General features: G+C 47.8%; 2 protein-coding genes across 4 annotated transcripts in view; both read left to right on the top strand.

The window, feature by feature from the left end:
* Positions 1-13,139, top strand: part of CPSF1 (cleavage and polyadenylation specific factor 1) — an 85,360-nt gene extending 72,221 nt beyond the window's left edge. The window contains exons 14-21 of the mRNA XM_083186463.1: positions 893-1,099; positions 1,242-1,331; positions 3,003-3,137; positions 3,214-3,366; positions 5,506-5,622; positions 9,047-9,137; positions 10,774-10,858; positions 12,944-13,139. Of these exons, the coding sequence (XP_083042589.1) occupies positions 893-1,099; positions 1,242-1,331; positions 3,003-3,137; positions 3,214-3,366; positions 5,506-5,622; positions 9,047-9,137; positions 10,774-10,858; positions 12,944-13,139 (1,074 nt within the window). The remainder of the gene's footprint in view (positions 1-892; positions 1,100-1,241; positions 1,332-3,002; positions 3,138-3,213; positions 3,367-5,505; positions 5,623-9,046; positions 9,138-10,773; positions 10,859-12,943) is intronic.
* The window catches only part of ADCK5 (aarF domain containing kinase 5), a 215,897-nt gene that overhangs the window by 141,537 nt on the left and 49,500 nt on the right, over positions 1-24,860 (top strand). The gene's annotated exons all lie outside the window — the stretch shown is intronic.

Below are 24,860 nucleotides of genomic sequence, written 5' to 3'. Positions count from 1 at the left end.
CTATATAAGACACTGTAACGAAATCTGCTGCACTATATAAGACGCTGTAACGGAATCTGCTGCGCTATATAAGACGGTGTAACGGAATCTGCTGCGCTATATAAGACACTGTAACGGAATCTGCTGCGCTATATAAGACGCTGTAACGGAATCTGCTGCGCTATATAAGACACTGTAACGGAATCTGCTGCACTATATAAGAAACTGTAACGGAATCTGCTGCGCTATATAAGACACTGTAACGGAATCTGCTGCGCTATATAAGACAATGTAATGGAATCTGCTGCGCTATATAAGACGCTGTAACGGAATCTGCTGCGCTATATAAGACGCTGTAACGGAATCTGCTGCGCTATATAATACACTGTAACTGAACCTGCTGCGCTATATAAGACACTGTAACGGAACCTGCTGCGCTATATAAGACACTGTAACGGAATCTGCTGCGCTATATAAGACACTGTAATGGAATCTGCTGCACTATATAAGACACTGTAACGGTGTCTGCTGCGCTATATAAGACACTGTAACAGTGTCTGCTGCGCTATATAAGACGCTGTAACGGAATCAGCTGCGCTATATAAGACACTGTAACGGAATCTGCTGCGTTATATAAGACGCTGTAACGGAATCTGCTGCGCTATATAAGACACTGTAACGGAATCTGCTGCGCTATATAAGACACTGTAACGGAATCTGCTGCGCTATATAAGACACTGTAACGGAATCTGCTGCGCTATATAAGACACTGTAACGGAATCTGCTGCGTTATATAAGACACTGTAAATAAATTAAACCAATAAATAACCCACAATGCTGTCTGGTGCCCTCTATATAGCGCTGTCAGTAGTTTTCTGCCCCTGCTTTATCCCTCTGCTTAATGTCCCCGCAGATTTACCAGCTCCCTGACTGGCGCTTGGTGTTTCTGGTGAAGAACTTTCCTATGGGGCAGCGAGTTCTCGTGGACAGTTCCTTTGGACAGCAAAGTGCTCAGGGAGAAAGCCGGAAAGAGGAGGTTACCCGACAGGGTGAGATGCCTCTGGTCAAAGAGGTCCTGCTTGTTGGACTGGGGAATCGGCAAAGCCGTCCTTTTTTATTGGTAAGAGGCCACCGATTGCTGGAAGCCATTTCCTCCAGCTTGGCACTTGTAGTCCTGTTCAGTGCTGTCCTGTGACGCATCATCTTCTAATGACATGGTCCTGGCTCATCCTTACATTCACGTTATTCTCTGATGTCCGCAGGTCCTTGTGGATTCAGAACTGCTGATTTATGAGGCTTTTGCATTTGACTCCCAGCTTGGCCAAGGGTATCTTAAAGTTCGGTTCAGGAAGGTAAGAGGTGGTGACATATTACAGCAGTGCCGTGGTCCCGTTCTCTGTGGGGTGAGAGGAGGTGACACATTACAGCAGTGCCGCGGTCCCGTTCTCTGTGGGGTGAGAGGTGGTGACACATTACAGCAGTGCCGCGGTCCCGTTCTCTGTGGGGTGAGAGGTGGTGACACATTACAGCAGTGCCGTGGTCCCGTTCTCTGTGGGGTGAGAGGTGGTGACACATTACAGCAGTGCCGCGGTCCCGTTCTCTGTGGGGTGAGAGGTGGTGACACATTACAGCAGTGCCGCGGTCCCGTTCTCTGTGGGGTGAGAGGTGGTGACACATTACAGCAGTGCCGCGGTCCCGTTCTCTGTGGGGTGAGAGGTGGTGACACATTACAGCAGTGCCGCGGTCCCGTTCTCTGTGGGGTGAGAGGTGGTGACACATTACAGCAGTGCCGCGGTCCCGTTCTCTGTGGGGTGAGAGGTGGTGACACATTACAGCAGTGCCGCGGTCCCGTTCTCTATGGGGTGAGAGGTGGTGACACATTACAGCAGTGCCGTGGTCCCGTTCTCTATGGGGTGAGAGGTGGTGACACATTACAGCAGTGCCGCGGTCCCGTTCTCTGTGGGGTGAGAGGTGCTGACACATTACAGCAGTGCCGCGGTCCCGTTCTCTGTGGGGTGAGAGGTCCCGTTCTCTGTGGGGTGAGAGGAGGTGACACATTACAGCAGTGCCGCGGTCCCATTCTCTGTGGGGTGAGAGGTGCTGACACATTACAGCAGTGCCGCGGTCCCGTTCTCTGTGGGGTGAGAGGTCCCGTTCTCTGTGGGGTGAGAGGAGGTGACACATTACAGCAGTGCTGTGGTCCCGTTCTCTGTGGGGTAAGAGGTGGTGACACATTACAGCAGTGCCGCGGTCCCGTTCTCTGTGGGGTGAGAGGTGGTGACACATTACAGCAGTGCCGTGGTCCCGTTCTCTGTGGGGTGAGAGGTGCTGACACATTACAGCAGTGCCGCGGTCCCGTTCTCTGTGGGGTGAGAGGTGGTGACACATTACAGCAGTGCCGCGGTCCCGTTCTCTGTGGGGTGAGAGGTGGTGACACATTGCAGCAGTGCCGTGGTCCCGTTCTCTGTGGGGTGAGAGGTGGTGACACATTACAGCAGTGCCGTGGTCCCGTTCTCTGTGGGGTAAGAGGTGGTGACACATTACAGCAGTGCCGTGGTCCTGTTCTCTGTGGGGTGAGAGGTGGTGACACATTACAGCAGTGCCGTGGTCCCGTTCTCTGTGGGGTGAGAGGTGGTGACACATTACAGCAGTGCCGTGGTCCCGTTCTGTATGGGGTGAGAGGTGGTGACACATTACAGCAGTGCCGCGGTCCCGTTCTCTGTGGGGTGAGAGGTGGTAACACATTACAGCAGTGCCGTGGTCCCGTTCTATGTGGGGTGAGAGGTGGTGACACATTAACGCAGTGCCGTGGTCCCGTTCTCTGTGGGGTGAGAGGTGGTGACACATTACAGCAGTGCCGTGGTCCCGTTCTCTGTGGGGTAAGAGGTGGTGACACATTGCAGCAGTGCCGTGGTCCCGTTCTCTGTGGGGTAAGAGGTGGTGACACATTACAGCAGTGCCGTGGTCCCGTTCTCTGTGGGGTAAGAGGTGGTGACACATTACAGTAAATTCTACCCACCCAGGTTCCGCACAATATTAATTTCCGGGAGAAGAAGAGACAGTCTAAAAAGAAATGTGAAGGCTCCAGTGAGGATTTTGGTGCCCGTGGGCGTGTAGCCCGATTCCGGTACTTCCAGGACATCTACGGATACTCTGGGGTGAGTGAGGGCTCATAGAGGGGATATAGAGCCCCCATCTGTCTGCTGTCTCCTCACTACAATGTCCTCTCATCAGGTTTTCATTTGTGGGCCGTCCCCTCATTGGCTCCTGGTCACCTCTCGGGGCGCCCTGCGTCTGCATCCCATGACTATCGATGGCTGTATTGAATCGTTTGCTCCCTTCCACAATGTCAACTGCCCCAGGGGCTTTCTCTATTTTAACCGGCAGGTAAGTGGGCAGTTATACATCACATGTCTCATGAGAGACGTATTCAAGATGGCGGCCACACAAGGATATTGCAGCTGATATAAGTGCTAGGACAACGGCATACACAGCCACTCTAATGATAAGGGTTTCTACAGAAGCCGTGTACTTGGGGAATGATGAGAGTGGTGCACAGGAAATAAGGGTAATGCATCTAGGATGGGAATAGAGCCGCACACAGATAATGTACATGGGGTGGGATTAGAGCAGCGCACAGGAAACGGTAATTTGCACAGGAAATGGGTAATATGCAGGAGGGGATATAGCAGCGCACAGGAAATAGGCAACGTACAGGAGGGAATGGAGCAGCGCACAGGAAATGGGTAATGTACAGGAGGGAATGGAGCAGCGCACAGGAAATGGGTAATGTACAGGAGGGAATGGAGCAGTGCACAGGAAATAGGTAACGTACAGGAGGGAATGGAGCAGTGCACAGGAATGGGTAATGTGCAGGAGGGGATGGAGCAGCGCACAGGGGATGGAGCAGCGTACAGGAAATGGGTAATGTGCAGGAGGGGATGGAGCAGCGCACAGGAGATGGGTAACGTACAGGAGGGGATGGAGCAGCGCACAGGAGATGGGTAATGTGCAGGAGGGGATGGAACAACGCACAGGAAATGGGTAATGTGCAGGAGGGGATGGAGCAGCGCACAGGAAATGGGTAATGTGCAGGAGGGGATGGAGCAGCGCACAGGAGATGGGTAACGTACAGGAGGGGATGGAGAAGTGCACATGAGATGGGTAATGTACAGGAGGGGATGGAGCAGTGCACAGGAAATGGGTAATGTACAGGAGGGGATGGAGCAGTGCACAGGAATGGGTAATGTGCAGGAGGGGATGGAGCAGTGCACAGGAATGGGTAATGTGCAGGAGGGGATGGAGCAGTGCACAGGAATGGGTAATGTGCAGGAGGGGATGGAGCAGTGCACAGGAGATGGGTAATGTGCAGGAGGGGATGGAGCAGCGCACAGGAAATGGGTAACGTACAGGAGGGATGGAGCAGCGCACAGGGGATGGAGCAGCGTACAGGAAATGGGTAATGTGCAGGAGGGGATGGAGCAGCGTACAGGAAATGGGTAACGTACAGGAGGGATGGAGCAGCGCACAGGAGATGGGTAATGTACAGGAGGGGATGGAACAACGCACAGGAAATAGGTAATGTGCAGGAGGGGATGGAGCAGCGTACAGGAAATGGGTAACGTACAGGAGGGATGGAGCAGCGTACAGGAAATGGGCAATGTGCAGGAGGGGATGGAGCAGCGCACAGGAGATGGGTAACGTACAGGAGGGGATGGAGAAGTGCACATGAGATGGGTAATGTACAGGAGGGGATGGAGCAGCGCACAGGAAATGGGTAACGTACAGGAGGGGATGGAGCAGCGCACAGGAGATGGGTAATGTACAGGAGATGGGTAACATACAGGAGGGGATGGAGAAGCGCACAGGAAATGGGTAACGTACAGGAGGGGATGGAGCAGCGCACAGGAGATGGGTAATGTACAGGAGATGGGTAACATACAGGAGGGGATGGAGAAGCGCACAGGAAATGGGTAACGTACAGGAGGGATGGAGCAGCGCACAGGAAATGGGTAATGTACAGGAGGGGATGGAGCAGCGCACAGGAGATGGGTAACGTACAGGAGGGGATGGAGAAGCGCACAGGAGATGGGTAATGTACAGGAGGGGATGGAGCAGTGCACAGGAAATGGTTAACGTACAGGAGGGGATGGAGCAGCGCACAAGAGATGGGTAACGTACAGGAGGGGATGGAGCAGCGCACAGGAGCTGGGTAACGTACAGGAGGGGGTGGAGCAGCGCACAGGAAATGGGTAACGTGAAGCTGGGGAAGGAGCAACGCACAGGAAATGGGTAATCTATAGGGTGGGAGGGAGCAGCACAGCACACAGGAAATGGGTGATCTATAGGGTGGGAGGGAGCAGCACACAGGAAATGGGTAATCTATAGGGTGGGATGGAGTAGCGCACCACAAATGGGTAATGTGCAGGAGGGGAAGGAGCAGCGCATGCAGTAAGGTTTGGATTATGCTGTACACATCAGAGATTTGGAGAGGTTTGTGATTAGCGTTGGTCTTTGTTTTCTCAGGGGGAGTTACGGATTAGTGTTCTTCCTGCTTATTTATCCTACGATGCTCCGTGGCCAGTGAGGAAGATCCCGCTTCGCTGTACAGCACATTACGTGTCCTATCACGTTGAGTCCAAAGTAAGGCCAATGTACCAACACCTGTGTAATAGACACCTCTCCCGGTACTGTATATGGAGGTGTGATAGGTCCCTCTCCCGGTACTGTATATGGAGGTGTGATAGACCCCTCTCCCGGTACTGTATATGGAGGTGTGATAGACCCCTCTCCCGGTACGGTATATGGAGGTGTAATAGACCCCTCTCCCGGTACAATATATTGAGGTGTGATAGACCCTTCTTCCGGTACTGAATATGGAGGTGTGATAGGCCCCTCTCCCGGTAATGTATATGGAGGTGTGATAGACCCCTCTCTCGGTAATGTATATGGAGGTGTGATAGGTCCCTCTCTCGGTACTGTATATGGAGGTGTGATAGGTCCCTCTCCCGGTACTGTATATGGAGGTGTGATAGGTCCCTCTCCCGGTACTGTATATGGAGGTGTGATAGACCCCTCTCCCGGTACTGTATATGGAGGTGTGATAGACCCCTCTCCCGGTACGGTATATGGAGGTGTAATAGACCCCTCTCCGGGTACTGTATATGGAGGTGTGATAGGTCCCTCTCCCGGTACAGTATATGGAGGTGTGATAGGTCCCTCTCCCGGTACTGTATATGGAGGTGTGATAGGCCCCTCTCCCGGTAATGTATATGGAGGTGTGATAGACCCCTCTCCCGGTACAGTATATGGAGGTGTAATAGACCCCTCTCCCGGTACTGTATATGGAGGTGTGATAGGTCCCTCTCCCGGTACTGTATATGGAGGTGTGATAGGTCCCTCTCCCGGTACTGTATATGGAAGTGTGATAGACCCCTCTCCCGGTACAGTATATGGAGGTGTAATAGACCCCTCTCCCGGTACTGTATATGGAGGTGTGATAGGTCCCTCTCCCGGTACTGTATATGGAGGTGTGATAGGTCCCTCTCCCGGTACTGTATATGGAGGTGTGATAGGCCCCTCTCCCGGTAATGTATATGGAGGTGTGATAGACCCCTCTCCCGGTAATGTATATGGAGGTGTGATAGGTCCCTCTCTCGGTACTGTATATGGAGGTGTGATAGGTCCCTCTCCCGGTACTGTATATGGAGGTGTGATAGGTCCCTCTCCCGGTACTGTATATGGAGGTGTGATAGGTCCCTCTCCCGGTACTGTATATGGAGGTGTGATAGGTCCCTCTCCCGGTACTGTATATGGAGGTGTGATAGATCCCTCTCCCTGTACGGTATATGGAGGTGTGAGAGATCCCTCTCCCTGTACAGTATATGGAGGTGTGAGAGATCCCTCTCCCTGTACGGTATATGGAGGTGTGATAGGTTCTTCTCCGGGTACTGTATATGGAAGTGTGATAGATCTCTCTCCCGGTACAGTATATGGAGGTGTGATAGGTCCCTCTCCCGGTACTGTATATGGAGGTGTGATAGATCCCTCTCCCGGTACTGTATATGGAGGTGTGATAGGTCCCTCTCCCGGTACTGTATATGGAGGTGTGATAGATCCCTCTCCCTGTACGGTATATGGAGGTGTGATAGATCCCTCTCCCTGTACGGTATATGGAGGTGTGATAGGTTCTTCTCCGGGTACTGTATATGGAGGTGTGATAGGTCCCTCTTCCGGTACAGTATATGGAGGTGTGATAGATCTCTCTCCCGGTACGGTATATGGAGGTGTGAGAGATCCCTCTCCCTGTACGGTATATGGAGGTGTGATAGGTTCTTCTCCGGGTACTGTATATGGAAGTGTGATAGATCTCTCTCCCGGTACAGTATATGGAGGTGTGATAGGTCCCTCTCCCGGTACTGTATATGGAGGTGTGATAGATCCCTCTCCCGGTACTGTATATGGAGGTGTGATAGGTCCCTCTCCCGGTACTGTATATGGAGGTGTGATAGATCCCTCTCCCTGTACGGTATATGGAGGTGTGATAGATCCCTCTCCCTGTACGGTATATGGAGGTGTGATAGGTTCTTCTCCGGGTACTGTATATGGAGGTGTGATAGGTCCCTCTTCCGGTACGGTATATGGAGGTGTGATAGATCTCTCTCCCGGTACGGTATATGGAGGTGTGATAGGTCCCTCTCCCGGTACAGTATATGGAGGTGTGATAGGTCCCTCTCCCGGTACTGTATATGGAGGTGTGATAGATCTCTCTCCCGGTACTGTATATGGAGGTGTGATAGGTCCCTCTCCCGGTACGGTATATGGAGGTGTGATAGATCTCTCTCCCGGTACTGTATATGGAGGTGTGATAGGTCCCTCTCCCGGTACGGTATATGGAGGTGTGATAGGTCCCTCTCCCGGTACTGTATATGGAGGTGTGATAGATCCCTCTCCCGGTACTGTATATGGAGGTGTGATAGATCCCTCTCCCTGTACGGTATATGGAGGTGTGATAGATCCCTCTCCCAGTACTGTATATGGAGGTGTGATAGGTCCCTCTCCCGGTACTGTATATGGAGGTGTGATAGGCCCCTCTCCCGGTAATGTATATGGAGGTGTGATAGGTCCCTCTCCCGGTACGGTATATGGAGGTGTGATAGACCCCTCTCCGGGTACTGTATATGGAGGTGTGATAGGTCCCTCTCCCGGTACTGTATATGGAGGTGTGATAGGTTCTTCTCCGGGTACTGTATATGGAGGTGTGATAGGTCCCTCTCCCGGTACGGTATATGGAGGTGTGATAGACCCCTCTCCGGGTACTGTATATGGAGGTGTGATAGGTCCCTCTCCCGGTACTGTATATGGAGGTGTGATAGATCTCTCTCCCGGTACGGTATATGGAGGTGTGATAGGTCCCTCTCCCAGTACTGTATATGGAGGTGTGATAGGTCCCTCTCCCGGTACTGTGTATGGATGTGTTAGGCCCCTCTCCCGGTACGGTATATGGAGGTGTGATAGGTCCCTCTCCCGGTACTGTATATGGAGGTGTGATAGATCCCTCTCCCTGTACGGTATATGGAGGTGTGATAGATCCCTCTCCCGGTACGGTATATGGAGGTGTGATAGACCCCTCTCCGGGTACTGTATATGGAGGTGTGATAGGTCCCTCTCCCGGTACGGTATATGGAGGTGTGATAGACCCCTCTCCGGGTACTGTATATGGAGGTGTGATGATTATTTGGCGGGTGCTAGGACTGGCATTATCCTTACTTGAGATGTTATAGTGGGGCAGATGTATTAAGCCTTAACAAGATATAAATGTAAGGGTGATAAAGAGAGATAAATGTCCAGCCAATCAGCTCCTTACTGCCATGTTACAGGCTGTGTTTGAAAAAAGTCAGTAAGGAGCTGATTGGCTGGACGTTTATCTCTCTTTATCACCCTTGCATTTATCTCTTCTTGTTAAGGCTTAATACATCTGCCCCAGTGTAAGGAGGATACATTATATATTAGTGGTCCTGTTACATGTTCTCAGTGTGTGTATCTCATTCGGTTTTCTTGCTGTCAGGTGTACACAATTGTCACAAGTGTAAATGATACCTGCACTCGAATTCCTCGTATGACCGGGGAGGAGAAAGAGTTTGAGACGATCGAGCGAGGTGAGAGCGGCAGACCTATATTATTATTATTATACCACATACAGACCTATATTATTATTATTATACCACATAGACCTATATTATTATTATTATTATACCACACACAGACCTATATTATTATTATTATACCACATACAGACCTATATTATTATTATTATTATACCACACACAGACCTATATTATTATTATTATTATACCACACACAGACCTATATTATTATTATTATACCACATAGACCTATATTATTATTATTATTATACCACACACAGACCTATATTATTATTATTATTATACCACATACAGACCTATATTATTATTATTATACCACATACAGACCTATATTATTATTATACCACATACAGACCTATATTATTATTATTATTATTATTATACCACATACAGACCTATATTATACCACATACAGACCTATATTATTATTATTATACCACATACAGACCTATATTATTATTATTATTATTATACCACATACAGACCTATATTATTATTATTATACCACATACAGACCTATATTATTATTATTATACCACATACAGACCTATATTATTATTATTATACCACATACAGACCTATATTATTATTATTATACCACATACAGACCTATATTATTATTATTATACCACATACAGACCTATATTATTATTATACCACATACAGACCTATATTATTATTATTATACCACATACAGACCTATATTATTATTATTATTATTATACCACATACAGACCTATATTATTATTATTATTATACCACATACAGACCTATATTATTATTATTATACCACATACAGACCTATATTATTATTATTATACCACATACAGACCTATATTATTATTATTATACCACATACAGACCTATATTATTATTATTATTATACCACATACAGACCTATATTATTATTATTATTATACCACATACAGACCTATATTATTATTATTATTATTATTATTATTATTATTATTATTATACCACATACAGACCTATATTATTATTATTATTACTATTATTATTATACCACATACAGACCTATATTATTATTATTATTATTATTATTATTATTATTATTATTATTATACCACATACAGACCTATATTATTATTATTATATCACATACAGACCTATATTATTATTATTATTATTATTATTATTATACCACATACAGACCTATATTATTATTATTATACCACATACAGACCTATATTATTATTATTATTATTATACCACATACAGACCTATATTATTATTATTATTATGCCACATACAGACCTATATTATTATTATTATTATACCACATACAGACCTATATTATTATTATTATACCACATACAGACCTATATTATTATTATTATTATTATTATACCACATACAGACCTATATTATTATTATTATTATTATTATGCCACATACAGACCTATATTATTATTATTATTATTATTATTATACCACATACAGACCTATATTATTATTATTATACCACATACAGACCTATATTATTATTATTATTATGCCACATACAGACCTATATTATTATTATTATTATTATTATTATTATTATTATTATTATTATACCACATGCAGTACATGCATTATCCCTGAGTTGCTGTCATTCTCCTTATAGATGAGCGTTACATCGCACCTTTGCAGGAAGCCTTTTCCATCCAGCTGATCTCACCAGTGAGCTGGGAAACCATTCCTAATACCAGGTACCGTGATAGATCCGCTTCTCACTGTTCTCGTAGATCCTACGATGTTCTACTAGTCCTCGTAGATCATGGTCAGGTATTTCTGTGAGCTCGAATCAGCTGTGCAGACCAGGTGTCATTGTGCTGCGCTTCATTCTCCTCGTGGCTTCATTCTCCTCGTGGCTTCATTCTCCCCGTGGCTTCATTCTCCCCGTGGCTTCATTCTCCCCGTGGCTTCATTCTCCCCGTGGCTTCATTCTCCTCATGGCTGCAGTTAGAATCTTGCTTGGATGTTCAGGGAGGTTCCTTGGACATTGTCTTGTGGGTTGTGATTGGTCTGAGCCTGTACACTACATTCTCTTGTGGGTTGTGATTGGTCTGAGCCTGTACACTACATTCTCTTGTGGGTTGTGATTGGTCTGAGCCTGTACACTACATTCTCTTGTGGGTTGTGATTGGTCTGAGCCTGTACACTACATTCTCTTGTGGGTTGTGATTGGTCTGAGCCTGTACACTACATTCTCTTGTGGGTTGTGATTGGTCTGAGCCTGTACACTACATTCTCTTGTGGGTTGTGATTGGTCTGAGCCTGTACATTAGATGTATACTTGGCTATTCATCTGCCTGTTACCTCCTACTTCTTTCTGGACACGCCTGGACAATATCTAAGTATTGGCTACATAGATATGATTTGTGCATATGGATACCTGTGTGGCGTTTCACAGTGCAGTTAATCTGGAGTGTTCCGAATATCTAATCAATAGCTGCAATATGCTATTTCTGTACAAGGCTTGTCCACTGCGGAATGTTATTATGCATTATGTATAGACAGGGCATTCACCTGTACATGCAAAACTCTGTTACTTCTCATCAATTCTCTATTGCGGAAATGATTTGTAGTATTGGAAAGAATCGTCTTGCAGAATATTTCTCTGTGCCATTTGGGAAACTGGCGAGAATACTCTTCATCAACGATTGCCCACGTTATACCCGAGATCTGGCATATGTTCTCTTTGCAGTTTTAGTATCTGGCAGTGTACGGGAGGGAACCATAGGCGTCCCTTTGCTCTCAGGCTGGAAAACACCAAAATACAGTTGTTCTGACTAGTTGTGGAAATAGAAGATGTCGCAGCAAGTCTTCCCCTGGAGCGGCTGAGCAGGAAGATGATGTGGGCGGGATGATGAATCCCACAACCAGTAGGCAGCTCAGGAGACGTTAGGGGGTGTAAGTAACTTGGTGTCCTGGGTACAGCTGAAGTGTAAAGCATCCATAGGATTGGAGTAAGGTGTAGAGTTTGGGAGAGTAACTGTGAATCATAGAGTTGTTCCGTAGATGGAGGAGAGAGAGCGATGTGTGTGCCCATTACTCATCGCACTCGATATGCCCAATGTGTTTTGGGACGAAACAGCAGTTTGGTGCCCAAAATAAAAATGCGGACGTAGGCAGACACTTGTCCATACACACTGAGCGGCTTTCCCCATGCCCGCCGGTGCCGCCGGACGGGGGAGGACGGCGTTGCATAGTGCAGCGCTATGCAAAGCCGTCTTGAAAGCCGCTCAGCAATGAGGCAGGAGCGCGCAGCAGCGCTCACCACCGGGGCATACACACTGGGCGGCTTTGAGCTGAAAGCCTCTCAAAACAGCCTGTTTGAGCTGCTTTCAGCTGTCGCCCAGTGTGTATGGGCCTATAGTGTACGGTGCAGGTGGAGCAGCCAGCAAACCTTCCGACTCTACAGCCAAGGTTTATTCTAGCAAATCTATGAAAAAGTATTAATTTAGGTGCTCAAAGGTAATGGAACCATATACGCCCCTCTTTATGTAGGTGATGGGGACAGTGCCTGGATTCAGCCCTCTCTCCTGGTAATTCCAGCGTGATGTAGTCCAGGGACAATAGTATGTCCGTGTAAGATGGTGTTAGTAGTCGGGGTAAATCCCACCAGGCAGGAACCTATGGGAAATGGATGGACCGTGGCAGAGATCTGGTGGGGTTACATTTGTTATAACTATCCCCCGCCCCAATGTGCAAAGTCATACTCTGTGTGGAGGATATATACGTATATATACATAAAGTGACTTTGATGCTGGGGTGTGACCATTCTATTGCAGGATAGACCTGGAGGAGTGGGAACATGTCACGTGTATGAAGACGGTGAATCTGAAGAGTGAGGAGACGGTGTCTGGACTGAAGGGTTACATTGCAGTGGGGACATGTATGATGCAGGGAGAAGAGGTGACCTGTAGAGGACGGGTGAGTACCATCCTCCTCCTCCTCCTCTCACCTCTTCATTTCCTAAGACCCTAAGATGCCGAGATTTCTCAGTTCTCCTAAATTCCTTTTACCCTTTGCTTTGGTCAGAAGTTATTGTCACAGTCTCAGACAAGAAGGCCTTGGCTCTACTCACCTGATCCTTGTTCAGAAACCACATTGTACCTTCTATATCACAATGACCCTTCAATATCGGAACCTGCACCTGCGGGTACCCATGCCTCTTCCCTCCATAATTACTGCCATGGAGAGACGCATGGATTTTACCCATCTCGAATTGTGTAGGGTGCTGCTACCTACTCGGGTTTGTTTTGGCAGGTGCCCATTTTAGGCCTGCCAGTAATGGTAGCAATAGGGATGCTGGAAACTCCTGGCTGGTACCATCCCGTCATCTCATTTCCCGGTTGTACTGTTCAATGCCGCAACATACCAGGTGTCACGTCTGAAAAAATGCACTTGGTAATGGGGAATGGCGCTGCACCAGCATAGATGGTCTAGGTACTTATCTGACGTGGTCATGGAGATTCCTTCCTTCCTGTTACGTGTTTTCTTACTGAGATCTCGTCGGCTATGTGAACACAAGAAAAGGGAGGAGAGTAGTTTAGGGAGGAGTTCTTAGTTGGTCTTTGTCCCAGAGATCTTGATGTTCATACCTCACTTACATACATATGTGGCGAGGTTAAACCGATCTGATTTGACAGATGTGTTCCATTTTCTGTCAGGCGTACCTTCCATCTAGCTACATCAAAACATTCATCTCGCGGTATCTTTTTGGGTGGCGTAGCGGTACTCCCGATTAGAGATGTAGGTTCTTATTCATATCGGCATCTTTGTTAGTTGTCGTAAAACTTGTTTATTTGAACATATAAGAATAAAATGTCGCATAAAAGTGCTTAAAGTCTCAAATAAAGAGGGTCCTACTCTGCTAGAGGGTTTGCTTAGCGTCACTGGAGCTTGCGGGACACAGGTGCAGCACTGTGGACCGGTTCACAGTAACTTCTGTCCTACCTTACTCCGTGGTAGTGTCGCAATACGAGTGAAGCAAGTCCTCCTGCTGGCGCGTTTCGAGAGGAGGACTTGGTCCACAGTGCTGCACCTGTGCCCTGCAAGCTCCAGTGAAGCTCCTCCTGCGAGATATGGGGCCCATCCATGGAACGTTTAGTACCGTGCTAGTGGATGCGCTCTCCCATTCATTGCATGGTACAGATAGTATGTGCAGCACCTTCTTTCTGAGCTAGATCACATCTACTTCAAAACGCACGGTGTAGAACTAAATGTCATGCGATCTAAATAGAAGTGTACGGGGCACATCGCACCGTGTAGGGCATGGGTCCTCAAACTGCGGCCCTCCAGATGTTGTGAAACTACAAATCCCAGCATGCCTTGCCACAGTTTTAAAACTCCCTTATAGCAAAACTGTGGCAAGGCATGCTGGGATTTGTAGTTTCACAACATCTGGAGGGCCGCAGTTTGAGGACCCATGGTGTAGGGGCACATCGCACCGTGTACGTTGCACATCGCACCGCGTAGGGGCACATCGCACCGTGTAGGGGCACCCTAAGCTGGTCTGGCTCCTACACGTTCATCCTGGCTCCTAAATTAAAAAAACAATTGTCAATGATTAAAACTTACCTGTTAACCCTATGATTAATACACAAAGGGGACATCTAATGTTAACAGAGTATTATTAACGGTATATTTGTAAGCTGTTTATATCAGCAGATCCAGTCATAATACCTGGATTACCCAGGCGGTACTTTAACCCCTTCCCGACATTTGACGTACATTTACGTCATGGTCGGGAAGTACTTCCCGACACATGGCATAAATGTACGTCATGCCATTTAACTGCCACCGCTTCTATAGACGCGGTGACAGTTTAAACATGTCTGCTGTCCCTGACAGCAGACATGTCCCTGCATGCCCAGGGGGGGCTGCGATGCCGCCCCCCCGTCGGCGATCGCTGTGATTGGCTGTTCAGTGTGAACAGCCATTCACAGCGTTTTCTGTGTCACCGGCGAATAACGTTCGCCGGTGACACAGGGATCGGAGGTGATTGGTGCTGTAAAGTACAGCACCAATCACCGCGGGGTGTAAGGGTGACACTGGTGTCACCCCACCTCACCCCGCCCGCCCCCAAAGGCCGTGATTGGTTCGTCGGACCGACGAACCAATCACAGCCATGGAGGGGGGTTTAAACTAACGGTGACTGCACTGCAGACGCCATTCCGGTCTGGAATTGCGTGCAGTGCGGTCACCGTGCCTAGCTGCCGCAGTATACTGACCTGAACCTTGCAAAATACTTACCTGATCACTGCCTGGATCTTGCTACTTCTTGTGACTTCCTGTGCTGTGTTGTGCTGTGTTGTGCTGCTGCAGTGTCATCGAGTTATAGATAGAGAGAGAGAGAGATAGAGAGAGATAGAGAGGGCTAGTGACAGAGAGTGCTATATTTTGTGCTGCTGCAGTGTGATAGAGTTATAGATAGAGAGATAGAGAGAGATAGAGAGAGATATAGAGAGATAGTGACAGATTGTGCTATATATTTTTTATATAACTGACTGCTGCCCCCCCTTTTGTGCTGATCAGTATAAATTAACTGATCAGCAACTTTTTGGGGGCGCAGGTTTTTTTTTTATATATATATATATATACCTGTCAGTGCTGCTGCTGCAGTGTCATAGAGTGATAGATAGTGAGAGATAGAGAGATAGAGAGATAGTGACAGAGAGTGATAGAGACTGCTATATTTTGTGTCTGCTGCCCCCCTTTTGTGCACCCCCAGCAACTTTTTGGGGGTGCAGGGGTTATTTTTCATATATATAACTGTCAGTGCTGCTGCTGCAGTGTCATAGAGTGAGAGATAGTGAGAGATAGTGAGAGATAGTGAGAGATAGTGAGAGATAGTGAGAGATAGTGAGAGATAGTGAGAGATAGTGAGAGATAGTGAGAGATAGTGAGAGATAGTGAGAGATAGAGAGATAGAGAGAGATAGTGACAGAGAGTGATAGAGAGTGCTATATTTTGTGTCTGCTGCCCCCGCCTTTTGTGCTGATCACTATATCTGAGGTGATCAGCAACTTTTTGGGGGTGCAGAGTTTTTTTTTTTTTATATATACCTGTCAGTTGCTGCCAGTTGCACTGTCAGTTGCACCAAAGGTTGTGCACCTGCTGCCCCTCACTGGTAATCAGTGTCGCATCACTGATCACCTTTTTTTTTTTTTTGAGGGTGCTGTGGGGTCTTTTTTTTTATTTTATTTTTACACACACTGTGATTTTGTGGGTGTCCTGTGGCCACTGTGCGCTGATCAGTGACGTACATCACTGATCAGCTTTTTCGGCACAGGGTTGATCTATTTTTTTTTTTTTTTTATCAAATTCCTGTTGCCTTTGAGCGCTGTTCAGTGACGGACGTTACTGACCAACATCTGTGCTCAATTTTTGGCGCAGGACCTTTTTTTTTTTTTTTTTTTTAATCCCTTCAATTTTTTTTTTTTTTTTTTACCCCTTCAATTTTTTTTTTTTTTTATTGGGATCAAATTCCTGTATAAAGTATTTTTTTTTCTGCACTACATACACACTACACACTACATACCCCCCGGGTTGAAATAAAGTTTGTACCCCCCCCCTACACTATACACGTGTTGAAACATTTCACTACCAGTAACACAAAAATAAAAATGGCATCCCAAATGTTATCCCAAATGTCATCCCAGTCATCCAGAAGAATGTATTCAGCGGAGGAGGCATATGCCATGCTTGCCTCTGACTCTGACACAGCCAGTGAGGCAAGCGGGGAATTTGAAGGATTCGTCTTAAGCTCCTCTTCCTCCTCTGGTGATGAGGGACCCCCTCAAAGACGCCCCCGTAGAGCAGCTGAGACCCCCCCCCCCCAATAATTGATCTCGTATGGACCCCACCACCAGACAATTTTGAGCCCCAGGTTCCTGAGTTTTTGGCCATGCCAGGAATCCAATTTGATTCCACAGGTCTCAGAGAAATTGACTTTTTCAAATTATTTTTCTCTGATGATTTTATAAATTTAATGGTGGACCAAACTAATTTATATGCCCAGCAGTTTATTGCTCAAAACCCCACGTCATCATTTGCTAGGTGTACCCCTGTAGATGCAGTAGAGATGATGACGTTTTGGGGTCTGGTGTTTCATATGGGCATAGTAAAAAAGCCAGAAATTAGGCAATATTGGAGTACAGATGTTCTGTACAGCACCCCATTTTACCGTATGGCCATGACTCGGGCTCGTTTTGAGATGATCCTTAAATTTTTGCATTACAACGATAATGCACAGTGCCCACCCAGAGATGATCCCACCTTTAACCGGCTATTCAAAGTCAGGCCGGTCATTGATCATTTCAGTGCCAAATTTGCAGAGATGTACATCCCTGAAAAATTTATTTGTATTGACGAGTCCCTTATACATTTTAAAGGAAGGGTTAAATTCCGCCAGTACCTTCCCAGTAAGAGGGCAAGGTATGGCATAAAAATGTATAAGCTGTGTGAAAGCACCTCAGGGTACACCCACATGTTTAGGGTATATGAAGGGAAGGATTCAAGAATTGAACCGCCAGAATGCCCCCCCTCCCTCGTAGGTGTTAGTGGAAAAATTGTCTGGGATTTAGTGCACCCCTTCCTGGATAAAGGTTATCACCTCTATGTGGATAACTTTTACACTAGCATCCCCCTGTTTAAGGCCCTTGGTTCAAGAGGTACAGCAGCTTGCGGTACTGTGCGCAAGAACCAAAGAGGCCTCCCAAAAACGCACATTGCCCAAGTAATGAGAAGGGGTGAAAGCAGGGGAATATGCACCGAAAATATGTTGTTGGTCAAATATAAGGACAAGAGGGATGTCCTTATACTGACAACAATTCACGGAGACAGTACCACCTCCGTCCCTGTACGAGGTACCAGTACCCACACCTCAAAACCTAATTGTATCCTGGATTACAATAGGTACATGGGCAGAGTGGATCTTTCAGATCAGGTACTGAAGCCGTACAGTGCCCTGCGGAAAACAAAAATCTGGTACAAGAAGCTGGCCGTGTATATCATCCAGATGGCACTGTATAACGCTTACGTGCTATTCCGTTCTACCGGCCAGAGGGGGACATTTATGCACTTTCAAGAGGAAGTCATAAAGGGCCTAATATTTGGGAACCAGCAGGCAGAGGGCCCCAGTACTTCTAGTACTGGCCCCCGTATTGTACCAGGGCAGCATTTTCCTGATGAAATCCCCTCCACTGGAAAAAAGGGCAGGACACAAAAAAGGTGCAAAGTTTGCTATAAAAAGGGAATAAGAAAGCAAACTATTTTCCAGTGTGACACTTGCCCCGACAAACCCGGCCTATGTATAAAGGAGTGTTTTAAAATATACCACACATCTATGGATTATTAGGTTCATAATTTCACCGTGCTTCGGGGGTCTTGCTAATGCCACATAGCACCCACCATTCATTCCACCAGAATCTGAGCCGCAAAATCCAAAAATCACTCCTTCCCTTCTGAGTCCTGCCATGCACCCAACTGGTATTTTTTGGTCACATGTGAGGCATTGCCGTACTCGGGAGAAATTGGGGCACAGATTTTGGGGTGCTTTGTCTCCTTCATTCCTTTTGAAAATGAAAAATTTTGAGCCAGAACTGCATTTTTGTGTAAAAAATTTAATTTTTCATTTTCACTGCCCAGTTGTACCACAATTGGTGAAACCCCTGGGGGTTTGAAATGTACACTATACCCCTAGATAAATTCCCTGAGGGGTGTAGTTTGCAAAATGGGGTCACTTGTGGGGGGGTTCCTAAATTTTAGCATCTTATGGTGCCTAGAAACCTACATGGTGCCTAAAAAATAATCTCATAAAAAGGAGGCTCCAAAATCAAGTAGGTGCTCCTTCTATTATGAAGCCTGTAGTTTGGTCAACGTGCACACTAGGGCCACATATAGGATATTTATGAAAACAAAAGAATTGGGGGAATCAATTTTTAGTCACATTTCTCTAGTAAAATCTACGGTGTTCCTTAGAAAAATGTATTAAAATTGCAAATCTGCAAAAAAAATGAAATTTTGAAATTTCACCTACACTTTGTTTTAATTCCTGTGAAACACCTAAAGGGTTAACAAACTTCCAAAATGCTGTTTTGAATACTGTGAGGGGTGCAGTTTTTGAAATGGCATCATTTATGGGGGTGTCTCACATACAAGTCCCTCAAAGTCACATCAGAACTGAACTGGTCCCTAAAAAAATCAGTGTTTGAAATTTTCTTGAAAATTTGAGAATTTGCTATTCATATTGTAAGCCTCCTAGTGTCCAAAAAAATGAAAAGGAAGTTGAAATAATGATGGAAACATAAAGTAGACATATGGTCTATGTTAGTTATTAACTATTTTAAGTGGTATGATTATTTGTCTCACAAGCAGAAAATTTAACATTTTGCAAATTGCTAAATTTTCCATTTTTTTACGACATTTTGGTATTTTTCACAAAAAAACACAGACTGTATCGACCCAAATTTACCACTAATTTGAAGTACAATGTGTCACGAGAAAACAATCTCAAAATCACTGGGATAAGTAAAAGCAAAAAAAAGTTATCCCCACTTAAGTGATACATGTCAGATTTGAAAAAAAGGGCTCTGTCAGGAAGGCAAAAACATGCTGTGTCAGGAAGGGGTTAAAGACATTCTCTAGTTAAACACTGGAAGTTACACAGAATCTAGGGTACTTGTTTCCTAGCACGGCGCCCATCGCATGGCATTACGTACCGTTATGAATGATGTGCAATGCGATGCGATCTCCATGTTAAATGCACAGGAGTGCTTGTACAATGAAATATCGCATAGGATCGCATGCCAGCACATGGCATGCGATATTTCATTGTACAAGCACCCATGCCATGACATGTGATGGGTGCTTACAATGAGATGTAACCCCCAGTATCCTCGCCCTCCCGAAAAGTGGCAAGCGCAGCGGTACGTGTCCTCCGACCTTTTCATACCCCCATTATCCACGTTGGCCTTTAGTTGAATTTAGGTAGTGAGCACGAAGAGTGGCGAGCGCAGCGAGCCCCTTGAGGGGACGCGGAATACATGTAAAGTAACGTGTCCCCTCGCGGGGCTCGCCACGCGTCGTGGTCGCTGTGGTCGCCACACTATATAAAATAAACTCCAGGCCGACCTGGATAGTGGGGGTATGAAAAGGCCGGAGGACGCGTATCCCCGCCCCTCGCGGGGTGCGTCGGTCACCACACATCGGGTTGGCTTTGATAGTGCGGGTGGTGGTGACACTGGGGGTGACACTATGCCATAATATTGCGTGCGATTTGATGAGTTGTCGTACGATGTAATGGTGGGCGCCGTTCTAGGAAACAAGTACTGAAATCTAGTCCGATAATGGCCATATTACCCACAGTAACAACCTGTTCGCATACATAGTATCCGTACTGACAGACACTGAAAGAGATACTTCTAGATACAAATAACGTGTGATTTCCTTTAATCTCAGTGTGTTAATAGAACAGCAGTTACCTGATTATCCCCCAGCTAGCAGTGAAATCTATAAAACAATAACCCAAGAGACCTCTCACAGGCAACCTGTCAAACGTGTCATCTTTTTACACCATTTTCTATTTCTTTGAGCACTCTTGTTATATGTGTATTTGTCGTAACCCTCTAATATTTCACCCCAGCACAGTGGTGTCTCCCCAACCGTAGTATAATATAAAGGGTTGAGGGGATCCCCCCTTTTAGCAAAGATCTAATAAAATGTACATTTTAAATAAAAAGTAACTTTCTCTCTCCTCCACTAGGTGACACTGGAGAGTTACAGTGGGGAATAGAGGGGCGACCACAGGGAGCTTGGACACTTTAGAATAATTAACAGTGACTAACTCCTCCCCTTCTACTTCCTCTCCTAGGCAGTCTTAGCATGTGCCCTACGGGACCTGGGTGCATTCATTGCTTACACCTGGGCTTTTTTATTTTTAGAGATTCTGCAATCAGCAGGAGGACAGGCACGTAGCCCCCTGTCCCTACCTGCCTGCGACGAGGGCGCTGTTGGCGGGTCCGGTCGCAGCTGCATGCAGCTTGCTTCCGGTACCTGGCTGCAGGAACCACAGATCCTGAGGTCCCGTCGCCGCTGCACGCAGCGCGCCTCGAGGACCTGTCAGCACGCCGCACCCGACAGCTGAGGCAGGAGTAAGTATAACGCTGATCCCCCGTTAGCGGGGGATTCAGCTAAAAGATGCGGCCACGCACTTTTAAAATCAGCTCCATAGCGAGGAGCATAGGCGCGGCATGCTGGGAACTTCCGCTTCCTCCTTCAAGGTGCGGCGGCCATTGAAGCAGCAGCATGATCCGCGGCTCATAGGGCGGATCACCTCATAGGGCCATGGAGGTCTGGGCGACCCAGGTTGCCTCCTCTCTAGACCCCGGGGCAGGCGACATGTTACTTCTGGTAGAACACATACGTGAGGCTGCAGGCTACTTAGTGGAGACCTCTTCAGACGTCTGTATGCTGGCGGCTCGTGTTTCTGCTCTTTCAGTTTCAGCTCGCCGCACCCTTTGGTTGAGACAGAGGAATGCGGACGCCGACTACCAAGAAGGCGGTGGAAGCGTTACCCTTTGCTGGTGAGGCGCTCTTCTGTTCAGAGCTGGACAAGATGATCTCACAGGCTACGGGGGGTAAGTCGCAGTTTCTGCCTACAGCAGCCCCTCCCCCACGCAGGTCCTTCCCCACTACAGGAGGGCAGTCCTTTCGATCCTTCCGACCCACCCCCAGATTCAGGGTTAGGTCACATGGAAGCACAACCAATTCCAGGGGCTTCCGAGGCAGAGGTTCAGCCAGCGCCCCCATCCTGGATGCAAAGGTTACCTCCAAGCCTTTTGCATGACTCTCCCAGTCCCTGCCCGGAGCGCAGAGTGGGAGGCCGTCTGCTGTTTTACCAGCAGGTTTGGTCCATGTCCTGCCAAGACGCATGGGTAAAGGACCTGGTGGCAGTAGGCTACAAGATAGACTTCTTGTTGCCTCCTCCTCTACATTTTTTTCCCCACAGGTTTGCCAGCTTCTCAGGAGAAAGGCAGGGCTTTGCAGGCGGCCATTCACAAACTCAGGGACATGGGGGTGGTTATCCCAGTCCCAGACTCGGAAAGGTCGAAGGGATTCTATTCCAGCCTGTTTCTGGTTTCCAAACCGGACGGCTTGGTAAGGCCATCTTGAATTTAAAACAGCTCAATCCATTTCTGCGGTTCACCTGCTTCAAGATGGAGTCTCTGCATCAGTCATTGTAGGCCTGGAGCCTGGGGAGTTTCTCGTATCCATCGATATAAAAGATGCATACCTGCACATCCCCATCTGGCCCCCTCACCAGGCCTACCTTCGGTTTGCCGTTCAGACTTGTCACCTGCAGTTCAGAGCCCTTCCCTTCGGCCTCTCATCTGTGCCCCGGGTATTTACCAAAGTCATGATGGAAATACTCAGGGCTCAGGGAGTTACCATTGTCCCTTACTTGGACAACCTTCTGTTGAAGGCTCCGTCCATGGAGGTCCTGCTGCTCAACATCCACCTGACGAGTCAGACTCTGAGTCCCATGGCTGGATGCTCAATATCCAGAAGTCTCAACTGACCCCCTCGCAGAGGATCCTGTTCCTGGGGATGACCTTGGACACGGTCCAAAGACGGGTTTACTTCCCACTGGACAGGACAGGAGTCGGTCCGCCTGGTGCTGCAGCATCGGAGAGTGTCAGTCCTACTTTGCACGAGGTTGTTGGGAAAGATGGTGCCATGTTCGAGGCGGTGCAGTACGGGCGTTTTCGATCTCGCCCCTTCCATCTGTGTCTGCTCCGCCAGTGGTCAGGTTCGCATCTTTTTCTTCATCAGCGAATAACCCTTTCCCATCAGGCTCGAGCATCACTAGCGTGGTGGCTCGACTCCAGCAACCTGCAGGAGGGATGGCAGTTTGCCATACACAACTGGACGCTCCTCACCACAGACGCCAGCCTCAGGGGTTGGGGAGCGGTTACGTTGGGCCTCCACTTCCAGGGCCTGTGGATGCCGGAAGAAGCACAGCTGTCCATCAATGTGCTGGAACTCCGAGCGGTGTACTATGCTCTCCTTCAGGCGGAGGTCATTCTCCAGAACAAGGACATCAGAGTGCAGTCTGACAACGCCACGGCTGTGGCCTACATAAACAAGCAAGGAGGCACTCGCAGCGATGAAAGAAGTGAGGAGGATTCTGCTTTGGGTGCAGGAGCACACGGGGGCCGTGTCTGCCATTTTCATACCAGGCGTGGAAAATTGGGAGGCAGAATACCTCAGCCGACGAGACGTCCATCACGGAGAGTGGTGTCTGAACCCCCAGGTCTTCCAGACCTTGACTCGTCGGTGGGGATGTCCTCAGATAGACATGATGGCCTCCAGGCACAACCATCAATTGCCCCGGTACTGCGCTCGGACAAGAGATCCTCAGGCGGTGGCAGTGGACGCTCTCACCGCCCCTTGGACGGATCAGTATCTCTACATCTTTCCTCCGTTGCCTCTCATCCCTCGGGTACTGCAGGGAATCGGTAACAGTGCTGTTCATTGCCCCGGACTGGCCTCGCCGGTCGTGGTACACATTTCTCACAGGCCTGTTAGTAGACGAGTCGTGGCCTCTTCCACTCGTCGAAGACCTGCTAACACAGGGTCCGTTCACCTGTCCAAACTTATAACATCTACATTTCACGGCATGGCTGTTGAGAGGTCCATTCTGAGAAAAGCAGGGATTCCTCAGGCAGTGATCCCAACCATGATCGGGGCCAGAAAACTGGTTACCTCGGTACATTAACATCGCATATGGAGGGCCTATGTGGCCTGGTGAGAGAACAGGAGGGTTTCTCCTGTGAATTTCAAACTGGCCCGGTTGCTTTTGTTTTTACAGAAGGGTCTTTCCTCAGGACACCGGCTGGGGTCCTTGAAGGTGCAGGTATCCGCTCTCTCTTTTTTTTCCAGAGAAAACTGGCGCTTCTTCCTCAGGTTCAGACTTTCTTCCAAGGGGTGTTGCAGCTGCAACCTCCTTTCAAGCCCCCCACAGCACCGTGGGACTTGGACTTGGTCTTGACCGTCCTCCCTGTTTGAACCCATGGAGGACGTGGACCTGAAATATCTCACTTGGAAGACAGTCTTGCTGCAGGCCTTGGCCTCGGCCAGAAGGGTGTCAGAGCTCAGTGCTCTCTTGTAAGGCACCCTTCTTGCGTTTCCACGAGGATAGAGCGGAGCTGCGCACTTCTAGTGTTTTTCTCCCAAAGGTGGTCTTGGCATTCCACATTAACCAACCTATTGTGGTGCCGGCCTTTCGGGAGGAGTCAGAAGAGTCTAGAGCGCTGGACGTGGTCCGGGCCTTGCGCATATACGTATCAAGTCAGATGCTCTTTTTGTCCTCTATGACTCCCTGCGTCCTGGATGGCCCGCCTCCAAGCAGGCCCTGGTCAGGTGGATCAGGCTGACCATTCGTCAGGCTTATGTGGCTTCCTCTAGAGTGCCACCGTCTTCTATCTCCGCCCATACTACAAGGTCGGTGGGTACCTCCTGGGCGGCTGCCCGTGGAGTTTCTATTCAAGATTTATGTAGAGTGGCTACTTGGTCTGGCCGCAGGACTTTTGTCCGTTTTTACAAATTTGACACCTTTGCGGCAACTGCTTCGCAGTTCGGCCATTCTGTGTTAAGGGGCTCTCAGCGTCATCCCACCCGTGTTGGGAGCTCTGGGACGTA

Source organism: Crinia signifera, chromosome 5, assembly GCF_055691185.1.
Source record: "Crinia signifera chromosome 5, ASM5569118v1, whole genome shotgun sequence".
In the NCBI taxonomy this organism is placed as follows: domain Eukaryota; kingdom Metazoa; phylum Chordata; class Amphibia; order Anura; family Myobatrachidae; genus Crinia; species Crinia signifera.
This window is presented reverse-complemented; position numbering and strand designations above follow the sequence as displayed.